Here is a 14717-nt window from a genome sequence, read left to right as displayed (position 1 = left end):
CTTGAGTTCAAAGTTCAATTTAATTCATGAAGAAACTAAAGAATGTTTGTATCTTCAATTAAACTCGGCTACGGAGTCTCACGAGGGTCTCAATAGGTTTCTGGTGACGACGCTCTTATCATTTCCTCGAACAACAAATGTATCTTTGAGTAGATTTTACTGTGAATAACGTGAAAGAAGAAGCAAAGTTTTAAAACAATTGTTTATTATATCAACTATATCAGGAATAAATACAACTTTGATACCAAGTCTAGTGAACCAGCTGAAGAAGAATTAGTCAAACAGTTATTTTTATTGTCAATAATACAAAATATTTCAAAATTTCTTAATCACTTGTGTGAAGTTTTATCAAAAGACAAACTACAATAATCATCTTCATTATGTTGTATTTTCTGAGTCAGTACAAGTCCGGCTTTTTTATTTTTACATTTCCATGTTTGAAAAACACATTAGTACTCAGAGAAATACACAAAACAAAATCATGTCACCCGAGAAAAGAGATAATTCTATTTCACTTTGATCTGAGAGTCTAACTAGTTTCGTTTAGTTTGATTAACGTCGCTCGTTGTTTGTTGCATGTGGAGGTTCAAAGCTACAACAGGAACAAGAGGGTATTAAAAGCCACGAGAAACCATGAGAAGATTCTTCTTCACGCGCCCACGTCCAGGGAGAAGGTCACGCTGCCCAGGTAGCGGTCGGTGGGCGAGTCGTTGACGATGCCTTTGCCGTTGAGTCGACACTGAACCTGGATGTGCGTGTCGTAGTGAACGCCCGTGAAGCGCACGGCGACCACCGGGTTAGTGTAGTTGACCTGAAGCAAGAGACGGATTTGAACCTTCAGATGCTTCTTCAGGTTGACATCGGCTCGTACTCACGTGTCTGAGCTTCCCATAATAAGGAAAGTACTTGAGCTCAAAGAGGTTCTTGGGAAAGAACTGGACGTCTCCCAATGCGTCGCTTGGACCTTTCTGCAAGATCAGAGTCATCAGTAAAAGATCAGAGTCATCACTAGAAGATCAGAGTCATCAGTAGAAGATCAGAGTCATCACTAGAAGATCAGAGTCATCACTAGAAGATCAGAGTCATCAGTAGAAGATCAGAGTCATCACTATAAGATCAGAGTCATCACTAGAAGATCAGAGTCATCACTAAAAGATCAGAGTCATCAGTAGAAGATCAGAAGATCAGAGTCATCACTAGAAGATCAGAGTCATACGTTGAAGATCATAGTCATCACTAGAAGATCAGAGTCATCAGTTGAAGATCAGAGTCATCATCAGTAGAGGATCAGAGTCATCACTAGAAGATCAGAGTCATCACTAGAAGATCAGAGTCATCACTAGAAGATTAGAGTCATCAGTTGAAGATCAGAGTCATCACTAGAAGATTAGAGTCATCAGTAGAAGATCAGAGTCATCACTAGAAGATCAGAGTCATCACTAAAAGATCAGAGTCATCAGTAGAAGATCAGAAGATCAGAGTCATCACCAGAAGATCAGAGTCATCACTAGAAGATCAGAGTCATCACTAGAAGATCAGAGTCATCACTAGAAGATCAGAGTCATCACTAGAAGATCAGAGTCATCACTAAAACATCAGAGTCATCAGTAGAAGATCAGAAGATCAGAGTCATCACCAGAAGATCAGAGTCATCACTAGAAGATCAGAGTCATACGTTGAAGATCAGAGTCATCATCAGTAGAGGATCAGAGTCATCACTAGAAGATCAGAGTCATCACTAGAAGATTAGAGTCATCAGTAGAAGATCAGAGTCATCACTAGAAGATTAGAGTCATCAGTAGAAGATCAGAGTCATCAGTAGAAGATCAGAGTCATCACTAGAAGATTAGAGTCATCAGTAGAAGATCAGAGTCATCACTAGAAGATCAGAGTCATCACTAGAAGATCAGAGTCATCACTAGAAGATCAGAGTCATCACTAGAAAATCAGAGTCATCACTAGAAGATCAGAGTCATCACTAGGAGATCAGAGTCATAACTAGAAGATTAGAGTCATCAGTAGAAGATCAGAGTCATCAGTAGAAGATCAGAGTCATCACTAGAAGATCAGAGTCATCACTAGAAGATCGGAGTCATCACTAGAAAATCAGAGTCATCACTAGAAGATCAGAGTCATCACTAGAAGATCAGAGTCATCACTAGACGATCAGAGTCATCACTAGAAGATCAGAGTCATCACTAGAAGATTAGAGTCATCAGTTGAAGATCAGAGTCATCACTAGAAGATCAGAGTCATCAGTTGAAGATCAGAGTCATCACTAGAAGATCAGAGTAATCAGTAGAGGATCAGAGTCATCACTAGAAGATCAGAGTCATCACTAGAAGATCAGGGTCATCACTAGAAGATCAGAGTCATCACTAGAATATAAGATCAGAGTCATCACTAGAAGATCAGAGTAATCAGTAGAGGATCAGAGTCATCACTAGAAGATCGGAGTCATCACTAGAAAATCAGAGTCATCACTAGAAGATCAGAGTCATCACTAGAAGATCAGAGTCATCACTAGACGATCAGAGTCATCACTAGAAGATCAGAGTCATCACTAGAAGATTAGAGTCATCAGTTGAAGATCAGAGTCATCACTAGAAGATCAGAGTCATCAGTTGAAGATCAGAGTCATCACTAGAAGATCAGAGTAATCAGTAGAGGATCAGAGTCATCACTAGAAGATCAGAGTCATCACTAGAAGATCAGGGTCATCACTAGAAGATCAGAGTCATCACTAGAATATAAGATCAGAGTCATCACTAGAAGATCAGGGTCATCACTAGAAGATCAGAGTCATCACTAGAAGATCAGAGTAATCAGTAGAGGATCAGAGTCATCACTAGAAGATCAGAGTCATCACTAGAAGATCAGGGTCATCACTAGAAGATCAGAGTCATCACTAGAAGATCAGAGTCATCACTAGAAGATCAGAGTCATCACTAGAAGATCAGGGTCATCACTAGAAGATCAGAGTCATCAGTAGAAGATCAGAGTAATCAGTAGAGGATCAGAGTCATCACTAGAAGATCAGAGTCATCACTAGAAGATCAGGGTCATCACTAGAAGATCGGAGTCATCAGTAGAAGATCAGAGTCATCAGTAGAGGATCAGAGTCATCACTAGAAGATCAGAGTAAGAAGATGTTACCTTCACACTGCAGCTCACGTTCACTGGCTTCCCGTGACCCGGCAGGTATCCAAGAATCTGTGACAGAGGTCCAGTCAATAAGTGACCAGTAGGGGTCGCATGAGTAGAGCTGGACTCGGATCCACCAGAGTCTTCAGAGAGCAAACATTTAAAGTTCTGATTGGAAATGAGTGAACCCAGACCAGGTCAACGGGACGATGGGTTTCAATAACTGTGGGTCGAAGCCCAGCAGGTCATTCACAAGCAATCCTTACGATCATCATCTTCATCATCAGAGTCTGACAGCATCACACTGACTTCATACAGGACACAGTGGGGTCGGCCCTCCGGACCTCCTTGGTATGACTCGTGTCTGGACACTCGGCCAAGACGATTTCACAAGATGTTTCCCAATCTCTCAGTGTGTGTGTAGCTTCTCCAGTAGCTGGAGAAACCTCTAGGATGATGTCAGTGATCTTGGACCAACGACCCTTTACGCCACAACATTTCCTGCTTCTACCTTCATTTGCCAGAGCTGATCCTGACCAACATTGATGGTTGACTTTTGAAGATAAAAGTCTGAACTCGACATGACATGGAGTCGACTCTACATGAGCTGCTTCAGAATATCTCCTGGAAACCAACTGGAGCTTCATCTCTGCAGAATCATCTACGATCCTTCACCTCCTCCATCGCCAGCCAATCAAAACATGTCCTTGTCAAACTCACCCGATTCATCCGAAGAAGGATACAAGGTCTTCCCTGAGAGTAGCCGTAGTGGGGGTCCTTGAGCCCCGAGCACTCCCCCAGCCAGGACCTCTTGAACTGACACGCCTTCCTCTCGGCTTCCTCCACCAGGTCGTCCTGAATGTAGTACTTGTCCAGTGTACATCGGACATTTTTCCTCTCCTGTGCGCCGTCGTTGTAAGCTGGAGAATGACCGGGGAGAAGGAAGAGGGGTGAGAAGAAGAGGGGGTGAGAAGGAAGAGGGGTGAGAAGAAGAGGGGTGAGAAGGAAGAGGGGGTGAGACCAGGGCATAAATAAAGCCAGTGCAGCTTCCGTCCTGCCAGACTGTGATTATCTTGACAGAAGCTGAACATGGAGGAAAAAAGGGGGAAAACTTTGAATAGGTCTGCCTACGAAAGCGTCTCTTCCCAGCAGGCTGTGCACAAACCCAGCGGAAGAAGAGACAAAGGTACGAACTGAAACCCAATGACCTCACGAGTGTCTGATCGGACTCACGCCGTAGATGTTCATCCATGGACCGGGCATACTTCTTCCACGACCTGCGGTCCGACACGTTGAAGAAGATCTCGTGGCCCTCTAGATGTGGGGCCATCGTCATACCTGCCAGTGGAGACGCAGAGACAGTCAACTGTGCCGAGACTCCAGGACACGACGCAGCGTTAAGGTCTTCGGGACAGAAGGAGCGAAGAAGCCATATTTACCTGGTGGCATGACTCTGTCGTTGAAGGTCGGGTGGAAGGGGCTAATGGACCACATGAGGCAAAACAAACAGCCGCCAAACATGGCTGCCAGAAATGTATATAGTGCAGCATAGAAGAGAAGGATGAGGCCTGAGGACGGAGAGAGTCAAACTTAGTTAAACCATTGGTTAATAAATGCACAAGTTAGTTGGATCTACCTAAAGCAGAATAACCTCAAAAACCTGCTTCACTTGGCAGACTCAAGACGAACGTGCTCTACATGAAATGGCTTTTGCTGTGAGGGTGATTTCACAGGAGCCAGCCTCGTGTCCCGGGGCCACAAAGACCTTCTGTTCGAGCTCAGTGAGAATTCTCCCAGCTGTCTTTTCACCAGGAACACACTGAACCTCCGGTTGCCATCGTAGTCAAGGTCGTTTTGAAGCCATGGAGGGCCAGGCCGGCTCCAAGGAGCACCAGTCCCTCCACTCTGGTATTGTGTAAGCCTCACGCTGCATAACGATGAGGCCCCGGAGCTGGACAGGACGCTCACAGTGACACCGGCTCAATACAGGGGCCATCTTGCCTCAGGCTCTTCTTGGGTGTCGTCTAAAGGGTTAATCTAGGCTGTGCACAGAAAACCTGTTGTTGACTCTCGTGAGTCGATCCAACGAGTTCTCATTTGTGCTTCAACTTTCTGATCCAACTTATGAAGGACACAGTTGTTGAATCTTTAATCTGAGCCACTCAAACTATTTTAGAACCAGAGTTTGTCAGCCCCGGTCTGTGGCTCCAGATGGGATGGAAAAATGAGCATCATGGTCGTGAGGGGTCAGTTCAGCTCTGGGGTCGTGAAGCTTTGGGAAAGAGGCAGTGGAGAGCATGAGATGTCCAGGAATGTGATTTCTGGCCAATGTAAGACCCGGAACTGAAGCTCCCGCTGGGGACACGTCCCCAGGCAGTCTGTTTTCGTAGGGACTCTCTGAAATGTCTGAGCACCTAAGTCAACACAGAGGACACACACATGCACAGAGACCCACAGCAGACCTACCGCGGCCCCATCTCGAGTCCTTCAAGGATTTCAACCAAAGTCCCGACGTAAGATCGAGTTTACATTTTCACTCGACCTTCAACAGCTTCTTTACATTCATCAAGTTATCAACGTCTCATCCCGGGTCAACTCACTCCAACTCTTCCCAGATCGACCCATGAACTCCTTGGTCTCTGCGTTCCACAGGTAGGTCTTGAGGTCGTCTATCTTCTGGTGCAGCGTCCTCTGAGGTAACGGCCTTCGCTTCCATCGCTCGAAGTTCAGGTCCTCCTGCTCCAGCGGCTGATGCTCGGCCAACTCCTCCTGCTCTTCCTCCAACTCCTGGCCATGTTTGAGGATGACTTTGTGAGGCTGGTGGAGAGAAGAAGAAGAGAAGAGACCCTCACCACACATGTTCTCAGAACCGCTGCTAATGTCCTCAGGGCAAAATATTGTCTTGTCAAATCACTGCAGGAAAAAAGAATGGCATGCCTTCTGCTCCGAGTGCAAACGAAAGTTTAAACGGTGCATCGCACACTCATGAGTCACGACACTGACGGTGTCTCTGCTTCTGCAAGAGCCACTTTTGTAGGGAGGCCACCTCCTCGTGGACCCTCCTGCTCAAGGGTCCCTGCAGTGTCGTCTCCAGCCAGATGTGCGTCTTTGTGTCGACACAGATTCATTAGCAAAACCATCTTCAATCATGAGGACAATTTCGTATAACTTCAGCGAAGGTGCTTTTATTTTACAGGTGACTTGCATTTTCCAAAGTCTTTTCCTGGGAGTTGAACCTACGACCTCTGTCTTCTCCCTGTTAGCTCTTCAATGTGTCTTTACTCTTGTGAGTCACAGTGACTGAACTACTTTGTCAATGTGGACCAACAAGCCAATGAATCCTGAGAAGTTTGTCATAAACTGTTGTATAAAATTCTTAAGACTTCAATTCTGTGGCTCCTCTAGTGGCAGAAGATGGAACTACAATGACTTCTGTCTAATCCTCAACATTAGTTTATAAAACCAGATGAAGTTTTTATCTTCAAAAGTCTCAGAACTTCAGCGTAAACATCGACATTAAACCATCATGAAGGAAATATGGAGAAAATAAAGTTGAAATTTTGCATTTTTATCTTTTATTTCAATGTGACAGTAATTTTGTCGATGAATCATAAGATCCTCGTGAAAGGAAGGAAAAGACACAACAAATGATGGATGACAGAAACCTCTAAAGAACCAGACTCGGCAGCACCTGCAGGAGGAAGATAGTGTTGAAGATAAAGGTCTCGTCTCAACTTACAGGACTCGTGGAAGGTTTGATGAGCGTCTTCTCAGCTCCGTCCTCGGTTTGCTCCATGATCGTCCTTCAAGAAGAACGAACTTGTTAAACCATCAACACATGATTCAGGCGCTGATGTCGTGGCTCTGAAGACTCAAGGGTTAAAGGTCTTTATCACACGAGTCTTAGACACACAACTGAGTCACACGAGTCTTAGACACACAACTGAGTCACACGAGTCTTAGACACACAACTGAGTCACACGAGTCTTAGACACACAACTGAGTCACACGAGTCTTAGACACACAACTGAGTCACACGAGTCTTAGACACACAACTGAGTCACACGAGTCTTAGACACACAACTGAGTCACACGAGTCTTAGACACACAACTGAGTCACACGAGTCTTAGACACACAACTGAGTCACACGAGTCTTAGACACACAACTGAGTCACACGAGTCTCAGAAACACAACTGAGTCACACGAGTCTCAGAAACACAACTGAGTCACACGAGTCTTAGACACACAACTGAGTCACACGAGTCTCAGAAACACAACTGAGTCACACGAGTCTCAGAAACACAACTGAGTCACACGAGTCTTAGACACACAACTGAGTCACACGAGTCTCAGAAACACAACTGAGTCACACGAGTCTCAGAAACACAACTGAGTCACACGAGTCTCAGAAACACAACTGAGTCACACGAGTCTCAGAAACACAACTGAGTCACACGAGTCTCAGAAACACAACTGAGTCACACGAGTCTCAGAAACACAACTGAGTCACACAAGTCTTAGACACACAGCTGAGTCACACGAGTCTTAGACACACAACTGAGTCACACGAGTCTCAGAAACACAACTGAGTCACACGAGTCTCAGAAACACAACTGAGTCACACGAGTCTCAGAAACACAACTGAGTCACACGAGTCTCAGAAACACAACTGAGTCACACGAGTCTCAGAAACACAACTGAGTCACATGAGTCTCAGAAACACAACTGAGTCACACGAGTCTCAGAAACACAACTGAGTCACACGAGTCTCTGAAACACAACTGAGTCACACGAGTCTCAGAAACACAACTGAGTCACACGAGTCTCAGAAACACAACTGAGTCACACGAGTCTCAGAAACACAACTGAGTCACACGAGTCTCAGAAACACAACTGAGTCACACAAGTCTTAGACACACAACTGAGTCACATGAGTCTTAGACACACAACTGAGTCACACGAGTCTCAGAAACACAACTGAGTCACACGAGTCTCAGACACACAACTGAGTCACACGAGTCTCAGAAACACAACTGAGTCACACGAGTCTCAGAAACACAACTGAGTCACACGAGTCTCAGAAACACAGAAAAATGATATACGAAACATTATATACACTAGACATTATATACACTAAGAGATATATACAAAACATTATATACATTAAGAAATATATACGAAACAGTATATACACTAGACATTATATACACTAAGAAATATATACAAAACATTATATACACTAGACATTATATACACTAAGAAATATATACAAAACATTATATACACTAAGAAATATATACGAAACATTATATACACTAAGAAATATATACGAAACATTATATACACTAGACATTATATACACTAAGAAATATATACGAAACATTATATACACTAAGAAATATATACGAAACATTATATACACTAAGAAATATATACAAAACATTATATACACTAAGAAATATATACGAAACATTATATACACTAGACATTATATACACTAAGAAATATATACAAAACATTATATACACTAAGAAATATATACGAAACATTATATACACTAGACATTATATACACTAAGAAATATATACGAAACATTATATACACTAAGAAATATATACGAAACATTATATACACTAGACATTATATACACTAAGAAATATATACGAAACATTATATACACTAAGAAATATATACAAAACATTATATACACTAGACATTATATACACTAAGAAATATATACAAAACATTATATACACTAAACATTATATACGAAACATATAAACTAAACATTATATACACTAAGAAATATATACAAAACATTATATACACCAAGAAATATATACAAAACATTATAATCACTTAACATTATATACAAAACATTATATACACTAAACATTATATACAAAACATAATAAACACTAAACATATTCACTTAACATTATAAGCACTAAACATTATATACATTAAACATATTCACTTAACATTACAAACACTAAACATTATATACACTTAACATTATAAACACTAAACATTATATACACTAAACATATTCACTTAACATTACAAACACTAAACATTATATACACTAATCATTATATACACTAAACATATACAAATAATTATAAACGCTCAACATTAAATACACTGAACATGATAAGCACTGAAAATTATATACACTAAACAATATATACACTAAACGTTGTATACAAAACATTATAAGAACTAAACATTTTATGCACATACATTATATACACAAACATTAAGATACACAAACATTAAGATGCACAAAACGTTAAATACATTTAACATTATATACATTAAACACTTTCTACACTATACATTAAGATACACTTAGCATTATATACACTAAACATTATATACGAAACATATAAACTAAACAATATATACACTAAGAAATATATACAAAACATTATATACACCAAGAAATATATACAAAACATTATAATCACTTAACATTATATACAAAACATTATATACACTAAACATTATATACAAAACATAATAAACACTAAACATATTCACTTAACATTATAAACACTAAACATTATATACATTAAACATATTCACTTAACATTACAAACACTAAACATTATATACACTTAACATTATAAACACTAAACATTATATACACTAAACATATTCACTTAACATTACAAACACTAAACATTATATACACTAATCATTATATACACTAAACATATACAAATAATTATAAACGCTCAACATTAAATACACTGAACATGATAAGCACTGAAAATTATATACACTAAACAATATATACACTAAACGTTGTATACAAAACATTATAAGAACTAAACATTTTATGCACTAAACATTATATACACAAACATTAAGATACACAAACATTAAGATGCACAAAACGTTAAATACATTTAACATTATATACACTAAACACTTTCTACACTATACATTAAGATACACTTAGCATTATATACACTTAGCATTATATACACTAAGCATTATATACACTAAGCATTAAGATAAAACAAAAAGAAAATAGTGAAAAGAAGTGAAAAACAAATACAAACTAAACAAAACATAACGTGTAGAAAACCAGAATAAAAGGACAAACTTTGCATTATTTCCAGGTCAAGAAAACAACAAAAGTGAGACTTTGGAGAAGAAACTGTTGCAACTGATACTGAATCAGACGAGGATTGACTTGAAACACAAAGTGGAAGTTAAACGACTGAAGAAACATAAATACAACATGATCTCAGCAGAACGATGTGTTTTCTTAGATGTTTTTCACAGTAACTGTCACGACCTCAACATTACAACCATTCAGTTCATCGAAGTATCTTAATATGATCAAAAGTATAAATACTCACCTGAAGAAAAGACAACGTGTTGAATCAAAAACAAACAAATGTTTATCAAAAGGCGTCTAAATATTTCATTAGAAAGTTTAAGCAGCAGAAGCTCGTTCAGCTCAGCTCACATCTTATGAATGAAGCTGCCGTGAAAGAAAGTCCGACACAAAAGTCTTCTCTGGACATTTTGGCAGCGACAGAGAATCTCCTTGTATTCTACACACGCGCAGAACCTTCTTTGTTCTCTGAGGACTGAAGAACAATATTTATATCTTCTCAACAGTAGAACCTTCTTTGTTCTCTGAGGACTGAAGAACAATATTTATATCTTCTCAACAGTAGAACCTTCTTTGTTCTCTGAGGACTGAAGAACAATATTTATATCTTCTCAACAGTAGAACCTACTTTGTTCTCCGAAGACTGAAGAACAATATTTATATCTTCTCAACAGTAGAACCTTCTTTGTTCTCTGAAGACTGAAGAACAATATTTATATCTTCTCAACAGCAGAACCTTCTTTGTTCTCTGAGGACTGAAGAACAATATTTATATCTTCTCAACAGTAGAACCTTCTTTGTTCTCTGAAGACTGAATAACAATATTTATATCTTCTCAACAGTAGAACCTACTTTGTTCTCCGAAGACTGAAGAACAATATTTATATCTTCTCAACAGTAGAACCTTCTTTGTTCTCTGAAGACTGAAGAACAATATTTATATCTTCTCAACAGTAGAACCTTCTTTGTTCTCTGAGGACTGAAGAACAATATTTATATCTTCTCAACAGTAGAACCTTCTTTGTTCTCCGAGGACTGAAGAACAATATTTATATCTTCTCAACAGTAGAACCTTCTTTGTTCTCTGAAGACTGAAGAACAATATTTATATCTTCTCAACAGTAGAACCTTCTTTGTTCTCTGAGGACTGAAGAACAATATTTATATCTTCTCAACAGTAGAACCTTCTTTGTTCTCCGAGGACTGAAGAACAATATTTATATCTTCTCAACAGTAGAACCTTCTTTGTTCTCTGAAGACTGAAGAACAATATTTATATCTTCTCAACAGTAGAACCATCTTTGTTCTCTGAAGAACAATATTTATATCTTCTTAACAGTAGAACCTTCTTTGTTCTCCGAGGACTGAAGAACAATATTTATATCTTCTCAACAGTAGAACCTTCTTTGTTCTCCGAGGACTGAAGAACAATATTTATATCTTCTCAACAGTAGAACCTTCTTTGTTCTCCGAGGACTGAAGAACAATATTTATATCTTCTCAACAGTAGAACCTACTTTGTTCTCCGAGGACGGAAGAACAAAATTTATATCTTCTCAACAGTAGAACCTTCTTTGTTCTCCGAGGACTGAAGAACAATATTTATATCTTCTCAAAAGTAGAACCTTCTTTGTTCTCCGAGGACGGAAGAACAATATTTATATCTTCTCAACAGTAGAACCTTCTTTGTTCTCCGAGGACTGAAGAACAATATTTATATCTTCTCAACAGTAGAACCTTCTTTGTTCTCCGAGGACTGAAGAACAATATTTATATCTTCTCAAAAGTAGAACCTTCTTTGTTCTCTGAGGACTGAAGAACAATATTTATATCTTCTCAACAGTAGAACCTTCTTTGTTCTCTGAGGACTGAAGAACAATATTTATATCTTCTCAACAGTAGAACCTTCTTTGTTCTCTGAGGACTGAAGAACAATATTTATATCTTCTCAACAGTAGAACCTTCTTTGTTCTCCGAGAACTGAAGAACAATATTTATATCTTCTCAACAGTAGAACCTTCTTTGTTCTCCGAGAACTGAAGAACAATATTTATATCTTCTCAACAGTAGAACCTTCTTTGTTCTCCGAGAACTGAAGAACAATATTTATATCTTCTCAACAGTAGAACCTACTTTGTTCTCTGAAGACTGAAGAACAATATTTATATCTTCTCAACAGTAGAACCTTCTTTGTTCTCCGAGGACGGAAGAACAATATTTATATCTTCTCAACAGTAGAACCTTCTTTGTTCTCCGAGGACTGAAGAACAATATTTATATCTTCTCAACAGTAGAACCTACTTTGTTCTCCGAGGACGGAAGAACAATATTTATATCTTCTCAACAGTAGAACCTTCTTTGTTCTCCGAGGACTGAAGAACAATATTTATATCTTCTCAAAAGTAGAACCTTCTTTGTTCTCCGAGGACCGAAGAACAATATTTATATCTTCTCAACAGTAGAACCTTCTTTGTTCTCCGAGGACTGAAGAACAATATTTATATCTTCTCAACAGTAGAACCTTCTTTGTTCTCCGAGGACGGAAGAACAATATTTATATCTTCTAAACAGTAGAACCTTCTTTGTTCTCCGAGGACTGAAGAACAATATTTATATCTTCTCAAAAGTAGAACCTTCTTTGTTCTCTGAGGACTGAAGAACAATATTTATATCTTCTCAACAGTAGAACCTTCTTTGTTCTCTGAGGACTGAAGAACAATATTTATATCTTCTCAACAGTAGAACCTTCTTTGTTCTCTGAGGACTGAAGAACAATATTTATATCTTCTCAACAGTAGAACCTTCTTTGTTCTCCGAGAACTGAAGAACAATATTTATATCTTCTCAACAGTAGAACCTTCTTTGTTCTCCGAGAACTGAAGAACAATATTTATATCTTCTCAACAGTAGAACCTTCTTTGTTCTCCGAGAACTGAAGAACAATATTTATATCTTCTCAACAGTAGAACCTACTTTGTTCTCTGAAGACTGAAGAACAATATTTATATCTTCTCAACAGTAGAACCTTCTTTGTTCTCCGAGGACTGAAGAACAATATTTATATCTTCTCAACAGTAGAACCTTCTTTGTTCTCTGAGGACTGAAGAACAATATTTATATCTTCTCAACAGTAGAACCTACTTTGTTCTCTGAAGACTGAAGAACAATATTTATATCTTCTCAACAGTAGAACCGTCTTCGTTCTCTGAAGAACAATATTTATATCTTCTCAACAGTAGAACCTTCTTTGTTCTCCGAGGACCGAAGAACAATATTTATATCTTCTCAACAGTAGAACCTTCTTTGTTCTCCGAGGACTGAAGAACAATATTTATATCTTCTCAACAGTAGAACCTTCTTTGTTCTCCGAGGACGGAAGAACAATATTTATATCTTCTAAACAGTAGAACCTTCTTTGTTCTCCGAGGACTGAAGAACAATATTTATATCTTCTCAAAAGTAGAACCTTCTTTGTTCTCTGAGGACTGAAGAACAATATTTATATCTTCTCAACAGTAGAACCTTCTTTGTTCTCTGAGGACTGAAGAACAATATTTATATCTTCTCAACAGTAGAACCTTCTTTGTTCTCTGAGGACTGAAGAACAATATTTATATCTTCTCAACAGTAGAACCTTCTTTGTTCTCCGAGAACTGAAGAACAATATTTATATCTTCTCAACAGTAGAACCTTCTTTGTTCTCCGAGAACTGAAGAACAATATTTATATCTTCTCAACAGTAGAACCTTCTTTGTTCTCCGAGAACTGAAGAACAATATTTATATCTTCTCAACAGTAGAACCTACTTTGTTCTCTGAAGACTGAAGAACAATATTTATATCTTCTCAACAGTAGAACCTTCTTTGTTCTCCGAGGACTGAAGAACAATATTTATATCTTCTCAACAGTAGAACCTTCTTTGTTCTCTGAGGACTGAAGAACAATATTTATATCTTCTCAACAGTAGAACCTACTTTGTTCTCTGAAGACTGAAGAACAATATTTATATCTTCTCAACAGTAGAACCGTCTTTGTTCTCTGAAGAACAATATTTATATCTTCTCAACAGTAGAACCTTCTTTGTTCTCTGAGGACTGAAGAACAATATTTATATCTTCTCAACAGTAGAACCTTCTTTGTTCTCTGAGGACTGAAGAACAATATTTATATCTTCTCAACAGTAGAACTTCTTTGTTCTCTGAGAACTGAAGAACAATATTTATATCTTCTCAACAGTAGAACCTACTTTGTTCTCTGAAGACTGAAGAACAATATTTATATCTTCTCAACAGTAGAACCGTCTTTGTTCTCTGAAGAACAATATTTATATCTTCTCAACAGTAGAACCTTCTTTGTTTCTCTGAGGACTGAAGAACAATATTTATATCTTCTCAACAGTAGAACCTTCTTTGTTCTCTGAGGACTGAAGAACAATATTT

The 14717-nt window shown here is 38.5% G+C and overlaps 1 protein-coding gene across 1 annotated transcript; it reads right to left on the bottom strand.

Moving 5' to 3' along the window:
- Positions 1-188: 188 nt before the first annotated feature.
- atp1b4 (ATPase Na+/K+ transporting family member beta 4) lies at positions 189-10646 on the bottom strand. The gene is made up of 9 exons (XM_087799499.1): positions 10520-10646; positions 6884-6947; positions 5745-5961; positions 4584-4712; positions 4378-4482; positions 3865-4064; positions 3157-3213; positions 876-968; positions 189-811 (listed from the first exon to the last, which is right to left on the bottom strand). Exons 2-9 carry the CDS (start codon positions 6938-6940, stop codon positions 650-652), a joined length of 1020 nt encoding a protein of 339 aa, XP_087655625.1. The 5' UTR covers positions 6941-6947; positions 10520-10646; the 3' UTR covers positions 189-649.
- Between the last annotated feature and the right edge of the window lie 4071 nt (positions 10647-14717).

This window comes from Callionymus lyra, chromosome 9, assembly GCF_982586985.1.
Source record: "Callionymus lyra chromosome 9, fCalLyr1.hap1.1, whole genome shotgun sequence".
NCBI classification, from domain to species: domain Eukaryota; kingdom Metazoa; phylum Chordata; class Actinopteri; order Syngnathiformes; family Callionymidae; genus Callionymus; species Callionymus lyra.
This window is presented reverse-complemented; position numbering and strand designations above follow the sequence as displayed.

Bases quoted from the DNA above. Each gene is read 5' to 3' on its own strand.
- atp1b4 (XM_087799499.1), bottom strand. From the start codon at position 6,940: ATGGAGCAAACCGAGGACGGAGCTGAGAAGACGCTCATCAAACCTTCC. The intron at 4,713-5,744 runs GTGAGTTGACCC...CTCCGTCCTCAG, and splicing joins TCGATCTGGGAAGAGTTGGA to GCCTCATCCTTCTCTTCTAT. The intron at 969-3,156 runs GTAACATCTTCT...CTGATCTTGCAG, and splicing joins ACGTGAGCTGCAGTGTGAAG to AAAGGTCCAAGCGACGCATT.